Source organism: Apium graveolens, chromosome 8 (assembly GCF_009905375.1).
Source record: "Apium graveolens cultivar Ventura chromosome 8, ASM990537v1, whole genome shotgun sequence".
NCBI lineage: Eukaryota > Viridiplantae > Streptophyta > Magnoliopsida > Apiales > Apiaceae > Apium > Apium graveolens.
In genome coordinates this window covers 260961468-260988756 of record NC_133654.1, presented here as the reverse complement: position 1 = coordinate 260988756, position 27289 = coordinate 260961468, and the positions used below count along the sequence as shown (strand labels likewise).

At 34.9% G+C, this 27289-nt stretch overlaps 1 protein-coding gene and 2 long non-coding RNA genes across 4 annotated transcripts; 2 read left to right on the top strand and 1 right to left on the bottom strand.

The window, feature by feature from the left end:
• The first annotated feature begins 6998 nt into the window (after positions 1–6998).
• On the top strand, positions 6999–7496 carry LOC141676986 (uncharacterized). Its single transcript, XR_012557275.1, has 2 exons — positions 6999–7101; positions 7244–7496. It is a non-coding gene; the product is annotated as an uncharacterized LOC141676986 (long non-coding RNA).
• A 2492-nt stretch (positions 7497–9988) lies between these two features.
• On the bottom strand, positions 9989–10477 carry LOC141680792 (uncharacterized). The gene has a single exon (XM_074486914.1). It carries the CDS (start codon positions 10475–10477, stop codon positions 9989–9991), a length of 489 nt encoding a protein of 162 aa, XP_074343015.1.
• Positions 10478–25323: 14846 nt separating this feature from the next.
• Positions 25324–26229, top strand: LOC141678459 (uncharacterized). Of its 2 annotated transcripts, XR_012557760.1 has the most exons (3): positions 25400–25580; positions 25685–25840; positions 25983–26229. It is a non-coding gene; the product is annotated as an uncharacterized LOC141678459 (long non-coding RNA). The 2 variants fall into 2 exon arrangements; XR_012557759.1 differs by having other exon boundaries at positions 25324–25840.
• Positions 26230–27289: the final 1060 nt, after the last annotated feature.

The window sequence follows — 27289 nt, the reverse complement described above, 5'->3', positions numbered from 1 at the left end:
CTTTTCTAATTCTTTGGGGTCTCCTCCTCCTTATCAAGAAATTGATCTTAGATCTTTATAGTGTGCTCAAGTAACTGAAAATCAGGCGAGTCTTTTTTTGATGGGGATTACTCCAGAAATTATTCTCAGTACTCTCAAGACCATGAAGAAGAATAGTGCCCCGGGACCTGATGGTTTTAATGTGAAGTTTTTCCTATCCACTTGGGACATTGTTGGGGACGTTTTCTGCAAGGCTGTTAAACACTTCTTTGATTCGGGGCAAATTAACCCTGGAATTAACTCCACTACAATTACCCTGATTCCGAAAACTTTAACCCCAACTCACATGAAAGATTATAGGCCAATCTCCCTATGCTCTGTTGCCTACAAGTGTATTGCAAAAATTCTTGCGAATCGTATGAAACCTCTAATGTCAACATTGATCCACTCCTCTCAATCAGCTTTCATTCTTGGGAGAAGCATCTCGGATAAGATTTTATTGGCTCAAGAATTGTTTAGAGGCTATCAACGTCAATCAGGTGTGCCAAGATGTGCTTTAAAGATTGACCTTCACAAAGCCTTTGACTCGATTACCTAGGACTTTATCTTTGCTTCCTTGAACAAAATGCGGTTCCGTGACAAATTTGTGCAGTGGCTTAGGGCTTGTGTCACTACGCCCCGGTTCTCTGTGAAGATTAATAGTGCTTTGACAGGTTACTTTAGAGGAGCGAAGGGTCTTCGTCAAGGTGACCCTCTCTCCCCGTATTTATTCTCTATTGGCATGAATGTTTTGTCTTGTTTGCTCTCCAATAGCCCGAGTAACTTTCATCATCACTGGAAATGCAAGAGCCTCAAACTCAGCTACCTTTTCTATGTGGATGATGCTGCTTTTCTCTCGAAGGGACAAAGACTCGATTTATCATATTATGAGCAGCCTTGATGCTTTCTCCAAATTAAGCGATCTCAAGCCTAGCATACACAAAAGCACTGTTTTCTTGAGCAAATGCACCACTGAAGTTGTGCACTGGTTCGATCAACATTATAGGGTCCCGCATGGTTCTCTTCCGGTGAAATTCTTAGGCATCCCTCTCATTTCTTCCCAATTAAGTACTAATGATTGTATGCCTCTCATTGAGAAGTTGCTCTCCAAGATGGACAATTGGACGAATTTTTTGCTCTCCTTTGCTGGTAGAGCACTGCTCATCAAGGTAATCCTTAATTCTATTCAAGCGTTTTGGACAAACCATTTTTTGCTTCCTAAAGGAGTTTATAGGAACATCCGTAAGCTCCTAACGAGGTTTCTATGAAAAGGAGATACTAAGAAAAAAGGGGGAGCCAAGGTAAGTTGGCAAAAACTTTGTCTTCAAAATATGAAGGAGGGCTTGGCATTCGGGATCCGGAAGAGTGGAACCACTCTCAATTACTTTGCTATCTATGTAAGATTGTATCCCGTAAGGACTCTCTATGGGTGCAATGGGTGCTCTCCGCTCACCTCAAGCACTCTTCCATCTGGTTAGTGATCATGCCTACTGATTGCTCCTGGATCTGGCGCCAAATTCTTCAATTTCGTGATAATGCGAGACGGTTTATTTCTTATGACAGTGGTAATAGTGCTAACACTTTTCTTTGGATGGACCCTTGGTGGCAAAATGGATGCCTTGCAAATCATAGCAATGGCAATGTTTGTTTACAAGCGAGATCCACTATGACTGTAAAGGTTTCTTCTATTATCAACTTGGGTACTTGGAGACTCCCACAGCTGAACTCAAGTCTTCACCATCTTAATCCAAAGTTAATTTCCTGGATACATACTTTTAATTTTCCAGCCATTGATTCCTCAAAATCTGATACACTAACTTGGTGTGATTTGGATTTAAAGAAAATTAAAACTTGGTTCATTTGGGACAAGACTCGGTATAGAGGTCAAGAATGCTCCCGGAGTCCTGGTGTTTGGCACAACTTGGTGGTTCCGCGTTATGCATTTTTGGAATGGTTAATCTGTCTAGGTCGTCTCCCAACTCAAGATAGACTAACCAGATTTGGTTTGAAAGTGGATAGCTTTTGTTGTCTATGTGTAGGTGGCCTCGAGTCCCATGATCATCCTTTCATTAGCTGCTCTTATAGTAGTTTTGTGTTGCAGTCCATTTTCAGCAAATTAAAGATGACTCTTGACAGTACCACCTGGGTGCAGCTCCTGGAATTTTGCCTTGCAGTGAAGCATAAATCGTTAAAATCCTTGACCCTCTTATGCCTTCAAATTTTTTGCTATCATACTTGGGAGGTTTGGCCCTAACAAACTCTTCCAGGGTATCCTAGTGGATGTTATGGCTCGCATTTCTTCATCTGTATGGTTTAAAAATTCAGATTGTATAGGGCTCATTGCAGATTGGTAGTCCTAGATTAGGTTCTTGCCTTGTGTTGTTTTGGCTTTCTATCCTCAATCTTTATTTAGATTGATTATAGATAGTGGTTTCTAGGGGCCTATCCTAGAACAAGGGTTAATCCGTGTCCTTTTTGTCTAAATATACTCAACTTAGCAAAAAAAAAATATGTACCTGTTTTTGACATCGGTTTTGGACTAATGTGAAAGATGACTTAATACATCATTTCTAACTATGTCAATTACCTTGTACAACAATGCTTCTGTAAATAGAAATGATGTATTAGGCATACTACGATATCTGCTAGTGTAAATAGAAATGATGTATTAGGCATACTACGATATCTGCTAGTGTGTGTGTGTGTTTATATATATATATATATTTGCACCAAAGATACCAAAAGCAAAAATGAAAAGAGGAACAAGCATAGTCAATCATATATAAATAACAATTTTATTATTTTTATCAAACTATACAAAGGATTCTGATATACAACATTGACGAAATAAAAAACATAATTCTCAAAACGACAATATTACAAGTCAAAATGAAATTCTCAAACGCTACAGATCAATATCTTTCTCTTGCAACCTTCTTCTTTCTTTTCATATGGATGCTGAATTGTTGGCCTTGCAGCATGATGTCACAGTACAAAGATAAATGCAATCACATCAAAAGTCTTGCAAGAAACTAGCTCCTTCGACCCCTCTACTTTGCATTATACATAAATTACTGCCTACTAGATAAATTATCTTGCAGTTTAGGGATTGTCTACTGCTCCCACAAATAACATGTAAATTATTTTACAATTTAGTTATGATATCATATTTGGCATAAAGGTTTGCATTTTTAGGAAAAATGTAATCATAATATGATTGTTCAGTTATATTAATGGCATTAAGATGAGATAATGGTTTAAAAGTCTGATAAATGGTATTTAAAACATACTACCATCAATATAGCTCTGACTCTTTCATTGAACAAAAAGTTACAATTATCGGAGTACAAATGCAGAACGTCACAACAATATAACTTACCCTTTTGTTCGTCTCAAAATGTCTACAACTAGCACTCAAAAGATTTCGCCATTTATCCTGAATAGCCAAAAGAAAATAGATTTAAGATTCAAAATTAAAAGCGCTGGAAAACCGTAAAACTAAGAAATAAAAATACCTTGAGATCAATTGTTAAGCGATGGGAAGATGAGGAAAAACAAGCATTCTTTATCTCAGTCCATTTCCCAACTCCATGTCAAGAAACCCCATCAACTAGCTGCTTATAGTGAAAGGGCACTTGGACAAGTATAGTTGGGCAGAGTAGTCTAGTATTAGTATTACAGATATACAAATGGAAAACCTTATGAGGAGCTTAACGCATACTATGTACGCACGTACAAAAATCAAACCATGAGAACTCTTCCATAGTTGAAAGAAAAACAACCAAAATCCTATTCAATACTTAAGGGAGGTCCGATGCCGAGTCAACTTCAGTGTATTGATATAATATTTTGTATTACCATACTTCTCAAACTAATTTTAGTATTTTAGCTCGTACATATTTTATTAAATTCTATACTCTCATTATTTTTTTTTATTTTTCTTTATTAAATGGTACCAAATATTCCTGTATAATTAACTTATGTCAAGTCGATTGTAGGGCTTCAAAAAGTTTAACTCTCTTATGTATAATAATAGTATATGATATCTTACAAGATTAAAACTTTATACAATCATCCTTTATTATGTAAAGCATAGAAAAATCCTAGTGAACTTCTCTTCATCTATAACATCAAAGACACTGAGGAGCAGTTTCTCATAAAGCTCAATTTAAGTCCCCCATGCAATGCTTGAAAACACAAGTTGAATGGCTATAGTTACCCTGGCCAAGAAAAGGAACAGTATAACACACTTTGTTGCATGGATATGACTAATTAAAGCTCAGACTATTCAGTAAATAATGTCTATTCTCTTTTTTTTTAATACCAATCAATTTTGTATCAAGCAGTGCAAAATACTAGAATTAGAAATAATTAGCATCAGCCTGCGACCTTAGAGCAACCCCAGCGCTTCATACCTTTTTTCTAATATATTGACCCCACCTAAGCAAAATGGTTTCCGGACAAATCTTGGCTACGCGCCTCCAATGATAGGTCCATTTCACGGTTTTTTATGTAATAAAATATTTATATTATAGCAATATCAATGAGTAACTCTTTAAATTGAAAAAGCAAAAATAATGTCTACCGAATGACTTTGAATATATGATTATGATTGTTATTAAAATATATTAAAGTAAACAACTGGGACAGTCCCAGCATGGAGGGACTGCCCATTTCTCTCCTCTTTCATACAATGGTAGGGAAGGCCCAATTTTCATATTTAACCCACTTCACGTAATTCTAGATAGTAAATGACCCCGTGTTGTGGGTGCTCTTAAGCTCGAAGACAACAAAAAGATGAAAGTAACAGAACACTTAGGCAGAACTAGACACGTGGAGTCATAACTACAAATAGATATGAAGGCTAAGAACATTCAGATTTTTAAATTGGTAACTCATAAGCTATAACAGTAATGACAATTTGAAGATCTAACAGTCAACAACATACTAGTAACATCTGAGTAAAATAAGAAGCATATTGTAATAGCATGACTCCACCACACATACCTTAGATTCTTCGATCTTACCAATAGGATTTTCAATTCACTTGCCAAGCAAAAATTACAAATAAAGCCCTGCAAATAACAAAACACACAAGAATTACTTAACATATACAAATAAAAATAACATTAAAACCGAAGAATAACTTACTTTGTAGATGATCCAATATAAAGAAAAAGTTTTTTAAAAACAAATTTTTAATTTTGAAACAAAATTAAAAAATACTTACTAATTTGAGCGGATTCGAAGCAGATAACATCACAGTCGACCAATATAAAGTTTTCTCTACACCGAACTAACAAAAATCTAGAGTTTTACTAAAATAAAAAGATAGGGTTAAAGGTAATTAGGATTCAACATTGGAGTTCGAAAAGTAGAGTTTGAATTAAGAATCTGTAAACTACGGTTTGAATTAGAGTGCAAATTAAGGGCTTTGATAAAGTTTGAATTAGAGTTCTTGAATGAGAGTACTGAAAGGTGAGATTGTGAGAAGAGTGAGTTTGTGAGGAAAAAAAGGAAATTCCTTTGAGTTTGTACACAAGCGTGGGAAAAGAAAATGGGTTGGGTTAAATGTTTTTAACTAACTAAGGTGGAATGTTATTAAGCTCGGGGAATGTGTATACCGCATGTTTATTTTAATTTTTAAAAAGGCCTACAACCGATGTGTAAATATTATTTTAACATCGCTTTTGAAAACAGTGATGTTAAAAATCCTATAACATTGTTGCAACCAATATTAAATAAGTGATATTTGTTAACAGTTTTTTTGTAGTGAATTAAGAACACTGTTTTACATGCCACTATTAATTTAAGATCATGTTTGAAAGTGTAATGAGATATTAAAAATAATTTTTTTAAATAGATTTAGAACACTTTTTTACATGTCACTATTAATTTAGAATTATGATTGAAAGTGTGATGAGATATCTTTAGTGGTAAGAGATTATTGTATGTCATGCCGAATTTTTAAGAATAAATACTTAATCATGAGATCTGTAAGCCTAATTTTTTTGAAAAAAGATCAGGTTTAACACAGGTAAGCCTCTTGCATTATGTCAGTAAACATAAATTTTTAATTTATTTATACATGACTTAGTATACATTAGTTAGGTTTGCATATGTACACATAAATTTCAATTTACGTATTTAATAAATGTAGACCAAAAAACGTTATAAGAAGTGCAATTAAGTTGCTAAAAAAAACAAAACGCTGGCTGGGGTTCAAAAGTAATATGATACTCCTTCTGTTCCTTTAAACAATTCCTAAATGATATGTTGGTACTGTTCATAACATGAGACAAATTATTAATTTACATCTAATTTATAAGCCTAAATATAGTCATGAGTGATTTTGTTGGATTCGTGTTATGAGTATTTTAATAGGGTGAAATTTTTACATTTAATATTCATACGAAATTAAAGATATTAACGATCAAAAGTGTGCATTGACAAACGTGTCAAGTACAAAGAGAAAACGTTTTTAGGGACGAAAGAGTACTTCATAGCTAGGCATACACAATTTAATATTAAGTGCACCGAGAATTATGTAAATTGCCAGGTAGGTACCGTGTTGGTTCCTTTTTGTACATGTATTTCCTCTCTGTATATATGGATTATACATGATATCAAATATGATATTTGATCTGTATACCAGTCTAACGGGATTACTAATTCGTACTCAATACCATATTTTGAACTAAATGACACCTAAGCTCGCTGCAAATAATGTAAATTGCCCGGCAAGTTCTGCGTTGGTTCCTTTCTGTGTATTAATTTCCTCTCTATATTAAGCTCGCTGCAAATAATGTAAATTGCCGGGCAGGTCCGCGTTGGTTCCTTTCTGCACATGTATTAATTTCCTCTCTATATATATGTGCGCGCTCAGTGTAAGTATTAATTTAAGTGCTTACTCTTACAACTCTACAGGTATAACTCTGGGTAAATTTGCTAACTAGCTCAGTGTAAGTATTAATGTAAGTATTGTACTGATCAAGAACTCGCTCTGGTTACTAATCATTAGTCTTCTCCTCATACTTTCTCTATCATCTGCAACTGCTGATAACGAATACTCCGCATGGCTAGGTATTTTTCCCTAGTTTTAATGGAAGTATACATGTATTATTTTGTGAATGTTTGGCACCTACTTTTTTATCCAGACAAAAGCCGGTCCTTACAATTATTAGATTTTGATTTTTTGATATTTAATTATCATCGAAATTTGCAGGTCCGAATGGTAGTGAAGATTACGAAAGTCCTCCACCACCTTTAAGTTCTATTCGCAGAAGTCGTTCGCCGCCGGCTGGGAATGGAAAGAAATAGAATTTTCCATATATAGGCCTAACTACTAGGCGAACATAAGTTCTTGTGGCAGAATAAAAGTAGTATTTTTCTGAGAATTCAAGTGATAGTCGTCTTCCACCTTGCTATGTACTCAAAAATGTTATATTTTATATTAATTCTCTTCAATATTATTTTTAGCACTATTCTTTCACCAATTTTACTGATTGAATAGCAAAAATGCATAACAGAAATTTATTAGAAAAACAATATTCTATACATTGATACCCCACCCCTATATTGGAGTTTCTTGACCTTCTTTGACATATCCCTTTGGTTGTGCGACATACACTTCCTCATTGATATATCCATTAAGAAACGCCGTCTTCATATCAAGATGGTGAACCTGCCAGTGGTTTTTAGCTGCAAATGCTAGTAAGAGCCGGACCGTTTCCAATCTTGTAACCGGGGCATACACCTCATCATAATCAATACCATGCTCTTATACATATCCCTTTGCTACTAAGCGAGCTTTATGCTTCACAACTCGTCCTTCTGCGTCCCTTTTCAATTTAAACACCCAATTCAGATCGATCACTTTGTGTCCAATTGGTAGTTCAGTCAGTTTCCAAGTGCCATTCTTCTCTATTGATTCGATCTCGTTGTCCATTGCAACCATCCAGTTTCTTTCTTTTTCAGCTTGCTCATAGTTCAATGGTTCATCGATTCCCATAAATAATAGTTCTTCATCTACTTTAGACCGTAAGCAATTTTGCTCCACAGTCTCAACAATCTAATCGTAGTGCTTTGTTGTATGCGTGATGGTGTCTCAAATTCACCTCCCCATGTCTCACTAACGTCTAATACATCGTCTTCTTCAACCTCGTCACTAACGTGTTTGACATGCATGAATTAAACTCCTCAAGTTCTGACCAAGACCAGCTCATAGTTTCTTCGAAAATAACATCTCTACTCACATATATCCTTTTTTCAACTAGATCAAACAGCCTATACGCCTTGGTGCCTGGTTCACTCCCGAGATTGATTACCTGAATGCTCCTGTTATCTAATTTCTTTATGTGAGCACCATCAACTTTCATATGTGCTAGATATCCAAACACCCGTAGATGTCCTACGTTTGGTTTGTTTCCCGTCCAGGCCTCGTAAGGCGTTTGATTTGACAAAGCTCGGGTAGGCAAGCGATTTAATACATACACTGTATGACGAAAAGTTTCTCCTCACAACAATGCTGGTAAATTCCTCTCCTTCAAATAACAACGTGCCATTTCTACAACAGTTCTGTTTCTTCGCTCTACCACCCATTTTGTTGGGGTGTGTAAGGTGCTGTGTATTGTCTTTCTATTCCGGCTTTCTCACAAAAATTCTTAAACGCATTCGAAGTGAATTCCCCTCCACGGTCTGTACGCAGCATTCTTATTTTCTTTTTTGCACCATCTTCAACCTTTGCTTTAAAGCACTTAATTGCGTCCAATGCTTCATCTTTGCTCTTCAACATATACACCCACATCACACGACTAAAGTCATCTACCAGAAGAAGAAAATATTTGTTTCCTCCTGGTGTTGTAGGCTCTATGGGTCCGCACAAATCACCGTGCACTAGTTGTAGGACCTTCGTTGTACTATAATTTGATTTTTGTGGAAAACTTTTCCTTGTTTGTTTCGATACCAAGCACCCCTTACAGACCTCCTTCGGCACTGACACCTTTGGAAAACCATACACCATATTGTGTTTGTTCATCACGGTCATTGAAAGGTGATTTACGTGTCCCAGACGAGTGTGCCACAAGTTAGTTACTTCATCTACTTTAGACAGTAAGCAATTTTGCTCTACAGTCTCAGCAATCAATCTATACAATCTGTTTAGTGAACGTTGTACTTTCATGAGTAAAGTCCCGTTTTTTTCAAACACCCATAGGTGTGTACCTTTCAGCACAACTTTGTTACCTTCTTCTGAAAGCTGGCCCAAACTAATTATATTGCTGTGTAAAGAAGGGATATAGAATACCTCATGTAGCATCCTTTCTTCGCCATTCCTGCACTTAAAAATTATTGATCCCTTGCCTTCGATCTTCACAGTTGAGCCATCTCCAAATCTCACAGTGCCTGTTATGTCTCTATTCAGTTCCAAGAATTTTCTTTTATCTCCCGTCATATGATTGCTCGCACCGTTGTCCAGGTACCATATATTTGAACTATCACCATTCACCTTTCCCTCTGCCATCAATCTTGGTGTCACGTTGTTTTCATTCAGCATTAATTCGTGTTTTGCCAGTACTAGTGCTTGCTCATATTCATCTGTTTTTACCATAAAAACTTCTTGTTTTCCATCATTCTCTCGCTTTGGTTTTCTACACTCAGCAGCGTAATGTCCATATAAGTGGCAGTTGTAACATTTAATTCTGCTTTTGTCTCTTCCTCCACGACCTCCTCTCACCCCTGAGCTTCCTCCAGTATTTCCCCGATACGCGCGTCTTTGACATTCCTCTCTAGTTAGTAGCAATTTGCCCTCGTTTTTCTCTTTGGCCAACCATTCCTCCTCTGTAAGCAATAGTTGACCTCCTGGCATTTCTGTGTTCCCCTTTATCCTTTCTCCATGCGCCTTTAGTGAACCAATTGCCTCCTCCAACGTCATAGTTTCTAAATCTCCAAATTATTCCATAGTGGAAGCTATTTACAGGAACTTTTGTGGAACTGCACATAGCAGTTTCTTAACCACGTAGGCTTCTTTCACATCCTCTCCCAGTACACATATGTTTGTCACCAACCCATTGAGTTTCAAACAGAAATCATCCAGTGCCTCCGTATCTTTCATACTCAAGGTCTCAAATTCTGATTTTAAGGTTTGTACTTTAGCCGCCTTAACCCTGTCTGCACCCTGACTTATGATTCGCAGCGCTTCCCAGGCATCTTTTGCCTTCTTCTTCTCCAAAAGAGAGAGTAACATATCCTTTGGGACACTCTGATAGATCATTACAAGAGCCACCTTGTCTACCCGGTCTTCTACGGTTCTTGTCTTTGGATCGGCTTGTTCAATCGCCTCCCAGACTCCATGTGCCTGCATTAGCACTCTCATTTTCATTGCCCACACGGTGTAGTTCGTTCGGTTTAACATGGGGTAACTCAGACCCATTGATCCTCCCTTATTCTTTCCCATATCCATTGCTTGTGTCTTTGACATATGTGCTTCAGTCGTTCCAGAGAGAAACCCTCGCTCTTATACCAAATGTTGTATCTGTATATGAACTTAGGACTTGTAAAGACAATGCAAAATAGTGATATGTTTTTGGAACTACTCTTCTCAATAATCAAACTGAAAGGAATACAAGGTTTTAAAGAGAATAACCCCACATGTTGTGGCTACAAAACATGAGACAAATTAACCACACAATCTTCTCTAATGCTAATCTGATTTTATTTGAAGATACTCCTAAAATCACTCTAATGACAAAATCAATTATTTAAATACGACTGAAGTAAATAGGTAAAGCAAATATTCAAGATTAATCTTAACAAATAACCTATACATTACAAGAATTGTATCAGATTTAATGTATATGGATTGAAGATGAATATGAAAATATTGTAACTTTTACACAATTTTGGACCCTGTAAATTTCACAACAAAATAGTACAATGCATTGATGCTCTAAAAAAACTAGAACACTGGTTTTAGCTCTCCAGACCTGATAGGCTCTCTAGACCTAAGACGTCATCTACATACGTAACAGCGTTAATACGGGATTTTTTGGACTCCAAAATGATACCCCCTCCGTCCCAAAATTATCTTCCCGTTTTGACTTTTCGTACTGATCATGGTAAGCGATTGATTACTAATTTACGTCTAATCTATAAGATCAAACATAGTAATGAGTGATTTTGTTGGATTCGTATTTATGAGTATTTTAATACAATAAAGTTTTTATATTTAATACTAATACAAGATTAAAAATATTAACAATCAAAAGTATATATTTGTAAACGTGTTCAACACAAATAAAAAATGTTTTTAAGGACGGAAGGAGTACCAAGTCCAGTCCATGTGGAAAAATGCCGTGTAGGCCAGGGAGCTTTCGATTCCCTGATGCAGTAGTTTACATAAATGCTTCTTGCTACCTAGCGTACTCTGTCCCTTTGGCACATTTTCTTTTTAATTACACATTTTCTTTTTAATTGTTGAAATATTAAAAAATTTACTATATTACACGCTTAATCTATCTAATTATCCTTTGTTATGAATTTTCATAAGTTGAATTAATTTTTATATTAGTTTATTGAAGTCAAACATTAAAAAGGGTTCATATTAAATGAGGCATACTGTTCATACTCACCCTTTTTAACATCATTTCATTCCCTACACTATCTTAATTTAAGTAGGTCATCAAATTAGGGCAATTCCAAATTTTACTAAGCAAGGAATGAAATTTAAGAAAATTATTATAAGCAACATAGCAAAAGTAGTTGCATTTTTGTATGTCTCGATTGCACTTTTTCCGGGAAACAAAAATGAAAAACATAACAAAAAACACACCTCAACCCCGTTATTCTTTGCTGATTCTACTTTCTAGAAATTTTTCTGTCACACTCTTATCCAAGTTAACGAGCACATCCATAATATCTTAAATCTCTTTTTTTTTTCTCCCAACTGAACACTTTTTTAATCAAAATCAACCTGATCCAAATGCTCTGCAATCCAATATATACGCACAGCTTATAAAGTCTATATTATCTATATTATGATATGATAGACGAAATATTAAAATTTTGGTAGTCGACCAGTCGATACTAACTTAAATTAGTTAGGGATGTATTCAATTGAGATTTTGAAGAATTGATAATAATTCATGGATTTTAAAAGATTTTCGTTGATTTTAATTGTTCGTGAATTTTGACGGAGTTGATAAAAAAATCTCTTAGAGCCTTAATTATTTATAATTTATGATGATAAAAATAACAGTGTATCACACAGATTTTAGGCTAGTACTATATTATAATAGATGAAATATTAAAAGTTTGGTAGTCGATCGGTCAGTATTCACTGAAATTACTTAATTATCCTTAATAGGTAATTATGGATTGGTAGAAGCTCACGAGGGCTGCTAGCTGGGGTTGGGTTAGTGTCTGTAGCTGCCGTGCGGTCATTTTGTGAGTGACTGCTGATCCGAGTGTGAGTGCAGGAGGACCGGTGTCTGGATGGGTACATGCCTCGACTGTTCTTTTGCGCGCAAGCTCCCTCTCACGGGCCACGGCGTGCCGGTCAAGTTTTTGCATCTGGTCTTCGACTTTGGTTTCACCGACCGGTGGAGAGGGTGGAGTTTGTTGAAGTGCCGACGGTTCTCGATAGTCGTTGAGGGTGTTGTTGGATCGGGTTATTGTCATGATGCTGTGATTCAGCCTCGAATGTTGATTGGATGTTAATTGAGTCTTGACCCAGTTAAGTACTAATCAACACAGAGGTGGAGTTTTGGTTCAAGACCGGATGCTGGGCCGAAGAGCTTTGGTGCCCCTCCTTCTATCGCCGAATGATAAGCCTCTAGATCTTCGTGTGCTTTTCTTTATCCTGGGTTGGGTGAAGTTCGAGGAAAGAGGTACCTGAAATAGAATGTCTGGCGGAGATGGGATCTCCGGGGACACCTCCGGTGTAAGAGTAAGTATTCCGGCCAAACTCTAGAGAGACAAAGCTAGAAAAGGTAAAGCTTACTATAGAGAAAAAATGTGAACCCCTTTACCTATTGTTTTCTTAGGTATTTATAGGGAATGAGAGCATGTGGGCATCACGTGTGTTTGGGGGAGTGTGTAGGAGCTGTCCCATCTGTTGACGTGGGCGGCGGTTGTCTGGTATGGGGGTTAGTGACTGCTAGCGGCATGTCAAAATCCCCCACGTGGATATCAGTCGCCCATGTCAGGGTGTTTATAGGGTTTGTCAGGTGGTGCTCGGTATGGCCGAGCGTGAGTGTTTTAATAGGGAATTGACTTGTGCCTGTTCTTTGGTCTTTTAGGGGTTGGGGTCTGGCTGATTGGGCCGGGCTTATCTAGTCAGTTATATTTAACATGAAACAAATAAAGGTTTTGTTGGTAGTCTAGTCTGATCACCTATATTTTGATCATACTCTAAATTTATAATTATATAAAAAAGTTAAATATTCACGAAATATGTATAACAGACTCTGACCAAAATTAAATAATATATAATATTCACCCGGGCCAAAAAATATACTAATGAACCATCTTAAACAATCAAAAGATGATTCGTGAATATGTATAATGGCCCGGGATAAAATATAATAATATACAGGATTCATCCAGGCTTAAACAAATTTATACTATTAATACTTGTTAAAATAACAAATAAAAAAACTAAATATAGTTACATAAATTTGCCGCATCATAATAAAACAGAATAATAAATATTATTGACATAATTAAAAAAAATTCAATAATTGAACTGGGAAAAATAAAATTAAAATTGAAAGATAAGTCGTTGTCGATATAGTGAATTAGTGAGCTCGAGCTAAAAATAATATGCTACTCATCAGGAATAAAACAAAATAATATTCAAACTAGACTAAAATAAAATTTCAATATAAACGAAATATAATTACTTGAATGTGGTTGATATAACGGGCTTATATAATTACGGGTTTCTTTAGTGACTATAGTATCCATACCATTTTATTTTAAATAAAAATAGAATTAAATATGTTAATAGACCCCGACCGAAACAAAATAATACAATACTACTGAAACAATTAAAGTAATTTAACTATTGAACCGAGATAAAACAAAATTAAAATTGAAATGTAATTCGTTAGCCAATATAATGATATATATCGGGCTAAAAAAATAATATATACTACTCATCCATCCGGGCTAAAATAAAATATTGTGGGACTAAAATAAAATTCAAAACAAACTAAATATAATTATTTGGATTTGGTTGATATAAGGAGCTTATATATTTACGGGTCTATGTCTATAATATATATATACTTTATTAAAATAAAACTACAGATAATTCGACACTTTGTTTAACAGTGTCAGAATAAAAAAAACTATATAGACTTTTCACCACACTTGAAAAGATTTATACAATTAGTCTAAGATAATACAAATTAAAAAAATAGGGTAATTATAATAAAATAATATATACTTTTATCAAGGCTAACAAATTACATCATATATCCGAGTTCAAACAAAATAAATTATATTTGAATATAATTAGTTGAATTTGAGTGGTATAATGTGACTTAGGCTAAAATAATATAATGTGTATGATTGATCCGAGTTAAAAAAGATTAAAAATAAACTTTGTGTAATTCACATTTTTAATCTAGACTAAAATTTATTTTCTAATTTAAAAATAATTATCATTTGTGTACATACCTATAAATTTCAATAAAATATGTATTTAAGTCAATAATATTATTTATTTATCAAATATTATATTAGTCATGTGTGTGCATATATAATTATTATCAAATTATAATATTAAATATTTTAAATGTTAAATTTCAAATCTTAAAATTTCATTTCAAAATAAATTTTTAAAAAGTTACATGATATTAAACTCAAACTCTTAAAACACTAGCTGTCTTAGTTCACTCACATAGATTGTATATGTCACCACTTTGCGTCGTCCATTTTTAAGTGTGTGTTTTTAAGTACACCATTTCAACAACATGCTAATATTTCTCAAGGTAAACCTAATAAAAATCACTTCAATCTCATTAAACTCGGTTTTAGTTTGATTGCTAAAATCCTAGTTATTATGTATGATTAGATATAATAGTAATAGTTATTTATATAAAGTAGTCCAAGATTTGAATTTCATCTTCAACCTGAGTAATTCTAAATTAAAATATTTTATTTTGAATACAAGATCTATTAATTGGTCCGAGTATATATTTTTCAACATCTATTTACTGGCTTAGTTTTTACACTTATTTATATTAAAACCTAATTGCAATTATTATAAATAACTATTATAATATACTAATGGAAGATATATTCTGTTATACTTATTTAGACATTACTCTTTTTTAACAAATATAATTAATAAAATATTAAATTAAAATAATAAAACAACAATTATTTAAAACAACCGTGCACTGGTCTTAGGCTAGTATTATTTAATAAAACTGAATATTATATATTAAAATAGATTGAATCTACTTTTTAAATATTTAATTTTTTAAATTCATTTAATTATAAATTATTGATAAATTTTGATCAAATTTTGGAAAATTTGACTGCACACAATCCAATGTGACGGTAAAAAAAGGAATCGAGAATTTAATGTCTAAGTCTATCATGCGCATATATACATAAATGATCACTACTGAAAAAACGTCAATATATATCGATTGGGTTGATTTTAAAAACTGTGAAAACCGATGTATAGATAGGTAATGTCAAAATCACTTGAAAATCTCCTAGATAATTTTGCAGTGAAAAATGGGGTGTTAAGTTTGGTTTGTGAACATAATGCTGTTCTAAGTACTGCGAGACATGTAGTAGTTAATGAAGATGTTAATGTGGAACATAACGTTGATGCGGATGTGGCCAATATTGGGGCGTTTGGGGCAGCTGGGCCACTGTGTCGGCTGCTGCGGATATTGTTGCTGTTAATAACCTAACTGCGATGAGGGCTGAACAACGTTCTAAGGACCCCCTTTCAAACAACAATGTGGGGGTCAAAAAATTGTCACTTGGAGTGATCGTGTTAAACAGTCCATACCAAATATTAATCCATCCTCTGAACACAAGGCTGCCTTTACAACTAATCCTGATGGGTCTTTGAATTTGATACCTCAACGAGAATTTTTAGTTCTGGCTCGTCAACAATGGGACACAAGCTGCATAGGGCACTTCATTGGGGGAAATTTTGACTTCAAATTTGTTAGAGAACGAGCTATGGGTTTGTGGAAAAATCGTGGCTTGCTTAATGTTTTTTATAATACGAAGGGCTATTTCACTTTTAAATTTGATACTATTGAGCATATGAAAGCAGTGTTGAATCTTAATTCTATCCAAATGGGAGGTTATTCTCTTTTTCTCAAGCCATGGATGGAAAGTTCGGAATTTAAAAGAAATGTTTTTGACAAAGTTCCTTGTTGGATCAAGTTGTGAAACATCCCACCTTCGTATTGTTGCTCAAGCTCTGGAGTTTTTATGATTGCTAAGCTTATTGGTAGAGTGATGAAATTTGATGAGGCCACTAGTCGATTTCTCCCTATAAATTTGCTAGGGTGTTGGTGGAACTCGAGTACAACTCTCCAAGGCCTCCTTATATTATGGTTCCTTTACTCAATAGCAAAGGAGTGGAAGATAAGTTTAGGGTGGAGGTTGAATACTCTCAGTTACCCTATTCGTGCAACATTTGCAAGGCATTTGTACAATCTCTCTCTAGATGCTCAGATAACCCTGAAAGAGAACCACCACGGGCTAAGAACCCAAACAATAGTGTCAACAAAAATCAAGGGAGAACCAAGAGTGCAGAAACCAGGTCCAGTACTAGAACCCCTGTTGAGAACACAGAAGTCATTGAGAATGATTTGATAGACAAGAAAGGAATGGAAGACTTTGTGGCAAATAATGATATGACTAAAATAGTGACTGGAACCTTTTTGGGCTGTGACGTCACAATGGATGATGACTTAGTTTTAGCAAACTGTGGAGTTGCAAACCTAAATAATGAAGATAATCTGGATGAATTTGATGTGGATCAAAATGCTGTTGTGGGTGAATCTGCCCAAAAGGATCCAGTGGGAACACAAGTTTTTCCTGTTGAGTCCCAGGACTCACCTAGGGCTTCAGATTGTTACCAATCGCCAGGCCGCCTTCGAACTACGAAGCGCGTAGTCAAGTCCCCAGCTCTACGCACAGACAAGGCGCCCAACGCGCGCGCTACTTAATCTCATGCCAAGTCCCAATATCCATCTCAGGACTATCAAGTTGCTACCCAAGATTTTGAGGAACCTATTGAAACCCACAATCCCTTTGGGACCCTTAATGAGTTGGAGGAGGGTGGAATGCCCCCTAATAGTCGTAAACGTAAAGGAAAGGCCTCACCTCCTTCCCTATCTATTATTCTGAGACTCAAGCCTCCCACTGACTCTTCTACTGATCATGCGGACATTAAGGCTAATGGTAAGCAAGTAAAAGCTCAGGGCAAGAAAAGTGTGAGACTCGCTAGTCTTAAAACAACAACTCATCCTTCTCAATGAATATAGGCACTTGGAATGTTAGAGGTTTAAATAAGAAATCTCATCAACGTGAAGTCAAGGACTTTATTAATGCAAATCAAATTTCTCTTTTGTGTTGTCTTAAAATAAAAGTTAAAATTACTAATAGTGCTGCAGTTTCAAAGCGTATTAATAAAAACTGGAGATGGTTATTTAATTATGAATATCATGATAACGGCCGAGTGTGGTTTGGTTGGGACCCGAGCGTATGGTTTGTCACATTCCATTCCAAATCGGCTCAACATCTTACCTGTCACGTTACTCATATTGAGAAGCAGCTTCATTTCACTCTTACGGCTGTCTATGCTTTCAATAAGGCCCATGAAAGAGTCCCTCTATGGAATAACTTACGACTGCAATCTCAGGATATCACTTCTCCTTGGGTGGTTAGTGGTGACTTCAATTGCGTCGCTGTAATGGAGGAAATGGCTGGTGGTAGAGAGCAATGGACCCCGGATATGCAACAGTTTAAAGATAGTATTTTACAAGCTGGCCTTGGCAATCTTCGTACTATAGGGCCTCTCCACACGTGGTCGAACAAACGCCCTAATAATTTGGTCCATAGGCGCCTTGACAGAATGCTTCGTAATGCAGCTTGGCTCCACGATTTTTCTGAAAGCTTGGTCCATGTTAAGATAAAGGGGATCATAGACCATGCTCCTTTATTGCTCCACATACCTATGTAGCTTGAAAAGATACGTAAGCCCTTCCAATTTTTTAATTTTATGAGAGATATAACAGGGTTCCAGGAGGCAGTGACGCGAGGATGGGCCTATATTTGCTTTGGGGACCCGATGAGCATTTTATGCCATAAATTAAAGGAGGTCAAGGTTAAATTAAAGTCTCTCAATAAACAGCATGGTAATGTTCTCACCAATGTTTCTATCGCTCGTACTAATCTGCAAGAAATTCAGGAAGCCATTGACATGGACCCCTTGAATTCTGACTTGTGCAAGTCTGAGTCGGTGGCTACAAAAAATCTCGATAAATGCATTGAAGAAGAAGAAAACCTCTTGCAACAATAAGCTAGAGTTGACTGGCTTCACTTGGGAGACAATAACTCGAAGTTCTTTTTTAACCAAACCAAGGGTCGATGGAATAGGAACAAAATTTTAGCCATAAAAAATAACAGTGGTGAAATTGTGTTTGGTCACCAAGCTGTTGCTAATGTGGCTGTAGAATTCTTTTCTAATTCTTTGGGGTCTCCTCCTCCTTATCAAGAAATTGATCTTAGATCTTTATAGTGTGCTCAAGTAACTGAAAATCAGGCGAGTCTTTTTTTGATGGGGATTACTCCAGAAATTATTCTCAGTACTCTCAAGACCATGAAGAAGAATAGTGCCCCGGGACCTGATGGTTTTAATGTGAAGTTTTTCCTATCCACTTGGGACATTGTTGGGGACGTTTTCTGCAAGGCTGTTAAACACTTCTTTGATTCGGGGCAAATTAACCCTGGAATTAACTCCACTACAATTACCCTGATTCCGAAAACTTTAACCCCAACTCACATGAAAGATTATAGGCCAATCTCCCTATGCTCTGTTGCCTACAAGTGTATTGCAAAAATTCTTGCGAATCGTATGAAACCTCTAATGTCAACATTGATCCACTCCTCTCAATCAGCTTTCATTCTTGGGAGAAGCATCTCGGATAAGATTTTATTGGCTCAAGAATTGTTTAGAGGCTATCAACGTCAATCAGGTGTGCCAAGATGTGCTTTAAAGATTGACCTTCACAAAGCCTTTGACTCGATTACCTAGGACTTTATCTTTGCTTCCTTGAACAAAATGCGGTTCCGTGACAAATTTGTGCAGTGGCTTAGGGCTTGTGTCACTACGCCCCGGTTCTCTGTGAAGATTAATAGTGCTTTGACAGGTTACTTTAGAGGAGCGAAGGGTCTTCGTCAAGGTGACCCTCTCTCCCCGTATTTATTCTCTATTGGCATGAATGTTTTGTCTTGTTTGCTCTCCAATAGCCCGAGTAACTTTCATCATCACTGGAAATGCAAGAGCCTCAAACTCAGCTACCTTTTCTATGTGGATGATGCTGCTTTTCTCTCGAAGGGACAAAGACTCGATTTATCATATTATGAGCAGCCTTGATGCTTTCTCCAAATTAAGCGATCTCAAGCCTAGCATACACAAAAGCACTGTTTTCTTGAGCAAATGCACCACTGAAGTTGTGCACTGGTTCGATCAACATTATAGGGTCCCGCATGGTTCTCTTCCGGTGAAATTCTTAGGCATCCCTCTCATTTCTTCCCAATTAAGTACTAATGATTGTATGCCTCTCATTGAGAAGTTGCTCTCCAAGATGGACAATTGGACGAATTTTTTGCTCTCCTTTGCTGGTAGAGCACTGCTCATCAAGGTAATCCTTAATTCTATTCAAGCGTTTTGGACAAACCATTTTTTGCTTCCTAAAGGAGTTTATTAGGAACATCCGTAAGCTCCTAACGAGGTTTCTATGAAAAGGAGATACTAAGAAAAAAGGGGGAGCCAAGGTAAGTTGGCAAAAACTTTGTCTTCAAAATATGAAGGAGGGCTTGGCATTCGGGATCCGGAAGAGTGGAACCACTCTCAATTACTTTGCTATCTATGTAAGATTGTATCCCGTAAGGACTCTCTATGGGTGCAATGGGTGCTCTCCGCTCACCTCAAGCACTCTTCCATCTGGTTAGTGATCATGCCTACTGATTGCTCCTGGATCTGGCGCCAAATTCTTCAATTTCGTGATAATGCGAGACGGTTTATTTCTTATGACAGTGGTAATAGTGCTAACACTTTTCTTTGGATGGACCCTTGGTGGCAAAATGGATGCCTTGCAAATCATAGCAATGACAATGTTTGTTTACAAGCGAGATCCACTATGACTGTAAAGGTTTCTTCTATTATCAACTTGGGTACTTGGAGACTCCCACAGCTGAACTCAAGTCTTCACCATCTTAATCCAAAGTTAATTTCCTGGATACATACTTTTAATTTTCCAGCCATTGATTCCTCAAAATCTGATACACTAACTTGGTGTGATTTGGATTTAAAGAAAATTAAAACTTGGTTCATTTGGGACAAGACTCGGTATAGAGGTCAAGAATGCTCCCGGAGTCTTGGTGTTTGGCACAACTTGGTGGTTCCGCGTTATGCATTTTTGGAATGGTTAATCTGTCTAGGTCGTCTCCCAACTCAAGATAGACTAACCAGATTTGGTTTGAAAGTGGATAGCTTTTGTTGTCTATGTGTAGGTGGCCTCGAGTCCCATGATCATCCTTTCATTAGCTGCTCTTATAGTAGTTTTGTGTTGCAGTCCATTTTCAGCAAATTAAAGATGACTCTTGACAGTACCACCTGGGTGCAGCTCCTGGAATTTTGCCTTGCAGTGAAGCATAAATCGTTAAAATCCTTGACCCTCTTATGCCTTCAAATTTTTTGCTATCATACTTGGGAGGTTTGGCCCTAACAAACTCTTCCAGGGTATCCTAGTGGATGTTATGGCTCGCATTTCTTCATCTGTATGGTTTAAAAATTCAGATTGTATAGGGCTCATTGCAGATTGGTAGTCCTAGATTAGGTTCTTGCCTTGTGTTGTTTTGGCTTTCTATCCTCAATCTTTATTTAGATTGATTATAGATAGTGGTTTCTAGGGGCCTATCCTAGAACAAGGGTTAATCCGTGTCCTTTTTGTCTAAATATACTCAACTTAGCAAAAAAAAAATATGTACCTGTTTTTGACATCGGTTTTGGACTAATGTGAAAGATGACTTAATACATCATTTCTAACTATGTCAATTACCTTGTACAACAATGCTTCTGTAAATAGAAATGATGTATTAGGCATACTACGATATCTGCTAGTGTAAATAGAAATGATGTATTAGGCATACTACGATATCTGCTAGTGTGTGTGTGTGTTTATATATATATATATTTGCACCAAAGATACCAAAAGCAAAAATGAAAAGAGGAACAAGCATAGTCAATCATATATAAATAACAATTTTATTATTTTTATCAAACTATACAAAGGATTCTGATATACAACATTGACGAAATAAAAAACATAATTCTCAAAACGACAATATTACAAGTCAAAATGAAATTCTCAAACGCTACAGATCAATATCTTTCTCTTGCAACCTTCTTCTTTCTTTTCATATGGATGCTGAATTGTTGGCCTTGCAGCATGATGTCACAGTACAAAGATAAATGCAATCACATCAAAAGTCTTGCAAGAAACTAGCTCCTTCGACCCCTCTACTTTGCATTATACATAAATTACTGCCTACTAGATAAATTATCTTGCAGTTTAGGGATTGTCTACTGCTCCCACAAATAACATGTAAATTATTTTACAATTTAGTTATGATATCATATTTGGCATAAAGGTTTGCATTTTTAGGAAAAATGTAATCATAATATGATTGTTCAGTTATATTAATGGCATTAAGATGAGATAATGGTTTAAAAGTCTGATAAATGGTATTTAAAACATACTACCATCAATATAGCTCTGACTCTTTCATTGAACAAAAAGTTACAATTATCGGAGTACAAATGCAGAACGTCACAACAATATAACTTACCCTTTGTTCGTCTCAAAATGTCTACAACTAGCACTCAAAAGATTTCGCCATTTATCCTGAATAGCCAAAAGAAAATAGATTTAAGATTCAAAATTAAAAGCGCTGGAAAACCGTAAAACTAAGAAATAAAAATACCTTGAGATCAATTGTTAAGCGATGGGAAGATGAGGAAAAACAAGCATTCTTTATCTCAGTCCATTTCCCAACTCCATGTCAAGAAACCCCATCAACTAGCTGCTTATAGTGAAAGGGCACTTGGACAAGTATAGTTGGGCAGAGTAGTCTAGTATTAGTATTACAGATATACAAATGGAAAACCTTATGAGGAGCTTAACGCATACTATGTACGCACGTACAAAAATCAAACCATGAGAACTCTTCCATAGTTGAAAGAAAAACAACCAAAATCCTATTCAATACTTAAGGGAGGTCCGATGCCGAGTCAACTTCAGTGCATTAATATAATATTTTGTATTACCATACTTCTCAAACTAATTTTAGTATTTTAGCTCGTACATATTTTATTAAATTCTATACTCTCATTATTTTTTTTTATTTTTCTTTATTAAATGGTACCAAATATTCCTGTATAATTAACTTATGTCAAGTCGATTGTAGGGCTTCAAAAAGTTTAACTCTCTTATGTATAATAATAGTATATGATATCTTACAAGATTAAAACTTTATACAATCATCCTTTATTATGTAAAGCATAGAAAAATCCTAGTGAACTTCTCTTCATCTATAACATCAAAGACACTGAGGAGCAGTTTCTCATAAAGCTCAATTTAAGTCCCCCATGCAATGCTTGAAAACACAAGTTGAATGGCTATAGTTACCCTGGCCAAGAAAAGGAACAGTATAACACACTTTGTTGCATGGATATGACTAATTAAAGCTCAGACTATTCAGTAAATAATGTCTATTCTCTTTTTTTTTAATACCAATCAATTTTGTATCAAGCAGTGCAAATACTAGAATTAGAAATAATTAGCATCAGCCTGCGACCTTAGAGCAACCCCAGCGCTTCATACCTTTTTTCTAATATATTGACCCCACCTAAGCAAAATGGTTTCCGGACAAATCTTGGCTACGCGCCTCCAATGATAGGTCCATTTCACGGTTTTTTATGTAATAAAATATTTATATTATAGCAATATCAATGAGTAACTCTTTAAATTGAAAAAGCAAAAATAATGTCTACCGAATGACTTTGAATATATGATTATGATTGTTATTAAAATATATTAAAGTAAACAACTGGGACAGTCCCAGCATGGAGGGACTGCCCATTTCTCTCCTCTTTCATACAATGGTAGGGAAGGCCCAATTTTCATATTTAACCCACTTCACGTAATTCTAGATAGTAAATGACCCCGTGTTGTGGGTGCTCTTAAGCTCGAAGACAACAAAAAGATGAAAGTAACAGAACACTTAGGCAGAACTAGACACGTGGAGTCATAACTACAAATAGATATGAAGGCTAAGAACATTCAGATTTTTAAATTGGTAACTCATAAGCTATAACAGTAATGACAATTTGAAGATCTAACAGTCAACAACATACTAGTAACATCTGAGTAAAATAAGAAGCATATTGTAATAGCATGACTCCACCACACATACCTTAGATTCTTCGATCTTACCAATAGGATTTTCAATTCACTTGCCAAGCAAAAATTACAAATAAAGCCCTGCAAATAACAAAACACACAAGAATTACTTAACATATACAAATAAAAATAACATTAAAACCGAAGAATAACTTACTTTGTAGATGATCCAATATAAAGAAAAAGTTTTTTAAAAACAAATTTTTAATTTTGAAACAAAATTAAAAAATACTTACTAATTTGAGCGGATTCGAAGCAGATAACATCACAGTCGACCAATATAAAGTTTTCTCTACACCGAACTAACAAAAATCTAGAGTTTTACTAAAATAAAAAGATAGGGTTAAAGGTAATTAGGATTCAACATTGGAGTTCGAAAAGTAGAGTTTGAATTAAGAATCTGTAAACTACGGTTTGAATTAGAGTGCAAATTAAGGGCTTTGATAAAGTTTGAATTAGAGTTCTTGAATGAGAGTACTGAAAGGTGAGATTGTGAGAAGAGTGAGTTTGTGAGGAAAAAAAAGGAAATTCCTTTGAGTTTGTACACAAGCGTGGGAAAAGAAAATGGGTTGGGTTAAATGTTTTTAACTAACTAAGGTGGAATGTTATTAAGCTCGGGGAATGTGTATACCGCATGTTTATTTTAATTTTTAAAAAGGCCTACAACCGATGTGTAAATATTATTTTAACATCGCTTTTGAAAACAGTGATGTTAAAAATCCTATAACATTGTTGCAACCAATATTAAATAAGTGATATTTGTTAACAGTTTTTTTGTAGTGAATTAAGAACACTGTTTTACATGCCACTATTAATTTAAGATCATGTTTGAAAGTGTAATGAGATATTAAAAATAATTTTTTTAAATAGATTTAGAACACTTTTTTACATGTCACTATTAATTTAGAATTATGATTGAAAGTGTGATGAGATATCTTTAGTGGTAAGAGATTATTGTATGTCATGCCGAATTTTTAAGAATAAATACTTAATCATGAGATCTGTAAGCCTAATTTTTTTGAAAAAAGATCAGGTTTAACACAGGTAAGCCTCTTGCATTATGTCAGTAAACATAAATTTTTAATTTATTTATACATGACTTAGTATACATTAGTTAGGTTTGCATATGTACACATAAATTTCAATTTACGTATTTAATAAATGTAGACCAAAAAACGTTATAAGAAGTGCAATTAAGTTGCTAAAAAAAACAAAACGCTGGCTGGGGTTCAAAAGTAATATGATACTCCTTCTGTTCCTTTAAACAATTCCTAAATGATATGTTGGTACTGTTCATAACATGAGACAAATTATTAATTTACATCTAATTTATAAGCCTAAATATAGTCATGAGTGATTTTGTTGGATTCGTGTTATGAGTATTTTAATAGGGTGAAATTTTTACATTTAATATTCATACGAAATTAAAGATATTAACGATCAAAAGTGTGCATTGACAAACGTGTCAAGTACAAAGAGAAAACGTTTTTAGGGACGAAAGAGTACTTCATAGCTAGGCATACACAATTTAATATTAAGTGCACCGAGAATTATGTAAATTGCCAGGTAGGTACCGTGTTGGTTCCTTTTTGTACATGTATTTCCTCTCTGTATATATGGATTATACATGATATCAAATATGATATTTGATCTGTATACCAGTCTAACGGGATTACTAATTCGTACTCAATACCATATTTTGAACTAAATGACACCTAAGCTCGCTGCAAATAATGTAAATTGCCCGGCAAGTTCTGCGTTGGTTCCTTTCTGTGTATTAATTTCCTCTCTATATTAAGCTCGCTGCAAATAATGTAAATTGCCGGGCAGGTCCGCGTTGGTTCCTTTCTGCACATGTATTAATTTCCTCTCTATATATATGTGCGCGCTCAGTGTAAGTATTAATTTAAGTGCTTACTCTTACAACTCTACAGGTATAACTCTGGGTAAATTTGCTAACTAGCTCAGTGTAAGTATTAATGTAAGTATTGTACTGATCAAGAACTCGCTCTGGTTACTAATCATTAGTCTTCTCCTCATACTTTCTCTATCATCTGCAACTGCTGATAACGAATACTCCGCATGGCTAGGTATTTTTCCCTAGTTTTAATGGAAGTATACATGTATTATTTTGTGAATGTTTGGCACCTACTTTTTTATCCAGACAAAAGCCGGTCCTTACAATTATTAGATTTTGATTTTTTGATATTTAATTATCATCGAAATTTGCAGGTCCGAATGGTAGTGAAGATTACGAAAGTCCTCCACCACCTTTAAGTTCTATTCGCAGAAGTCGTTCGCCGCCGGCTGGGAATGGAAAGAAATAGAATTTTCCATATATAGGCCTAACTACTAGGCGAACATAAGTTCTTGTGGCAGAATAAAAGTAGTATTTTTCTGAGAATTCAAGTGATAGTCGTCTTCCACCTTGCTATGTACTCAAAAATGTTATATTTTATATTAATTCTCTTCAATATTATTTTAGCACTATTCTTTCACCAATTTTACTGATTGAATAGCAAAAATGCATAACAGAAATTATTAGAAAAACAATATTCTATACATTGATACCCCACCCCTATATTGGAGTTTCTTGACCACTGCATGATTAAAATACTTTTCGGGCTTTTGCATATCCATACTGTAACTATAATCCCATGATCATACGATCTAGGCCACCGCGTCATTCTTTTGTCAAGCATAATTAATGTAAACAAGAGGTGAAAACGCATGCATAATTTATTAACTGATAATAAAAAATAAAAAAATTAAAAATAATACAAAAATCTCTGCTTTTTGAATAAAAGTTGCACTTTTATAGAGAAAAGGCGATTGAATTCCTAACAATCAGTCCTACTGATATCTTGTTGTGACTGTTTGAGAAATATTAAAATAATTAATTTATGACTTATTCATAAGTGATTTATAAGTAATAAATTGATGGATACTTATAAATTAAATAAGTGTTTAGTTAAATGTAATTTTTTTACTTAACTGGGCTAAAATAAATAAATTTTATTATAATTATTTAATTCATAAATTTTAAATTAGAAAGACATGTAAAAACATAAATTTTAAATTAAAAATTAATAAGAAAGCGAAAAAATCAAAATAAGTTTTTGTGCAGCCAACCTTATTCTTGATCCAAGAACGTTTGAGGTTCGAACGTGGCTATTATGCAAAAATATAAATAAGTTTTATGTTTTTCTTCCTCTTCTTATTTTTTATTTTTTACACTTTGATTGACCAGAAAAGCTTCTAACTTCGAGTCAACCATGATCTCAAAATTATACCTTAATCGATTTTATTTGATGATTTTTTATGCTAAATTTTATTTGGTGACTTTTATTAAGTGCCGGTTTGAAAAAATTTTAAAGTAAATAATTTATAACTTAAACGAATAAATAACTTAAAAGTGATAAATATATAAATATATAAATACTTATAAGTTACACAAGTGTTTGGACAATTTGAAAAAAATGTTAGATTTTTTTTACTTAAATGAAATAAAATAAATAACTTTTAAAATGTAATTATCT

Coding starts and splice junctions, on each gene's coding strand:
- LOC141680792 (XM_074486914.1), bottom strand. CDS start 10,477: ATGGATATGGGAAAGAATAAGGGAGGATCAATGGGTCTGAGTTACCCC.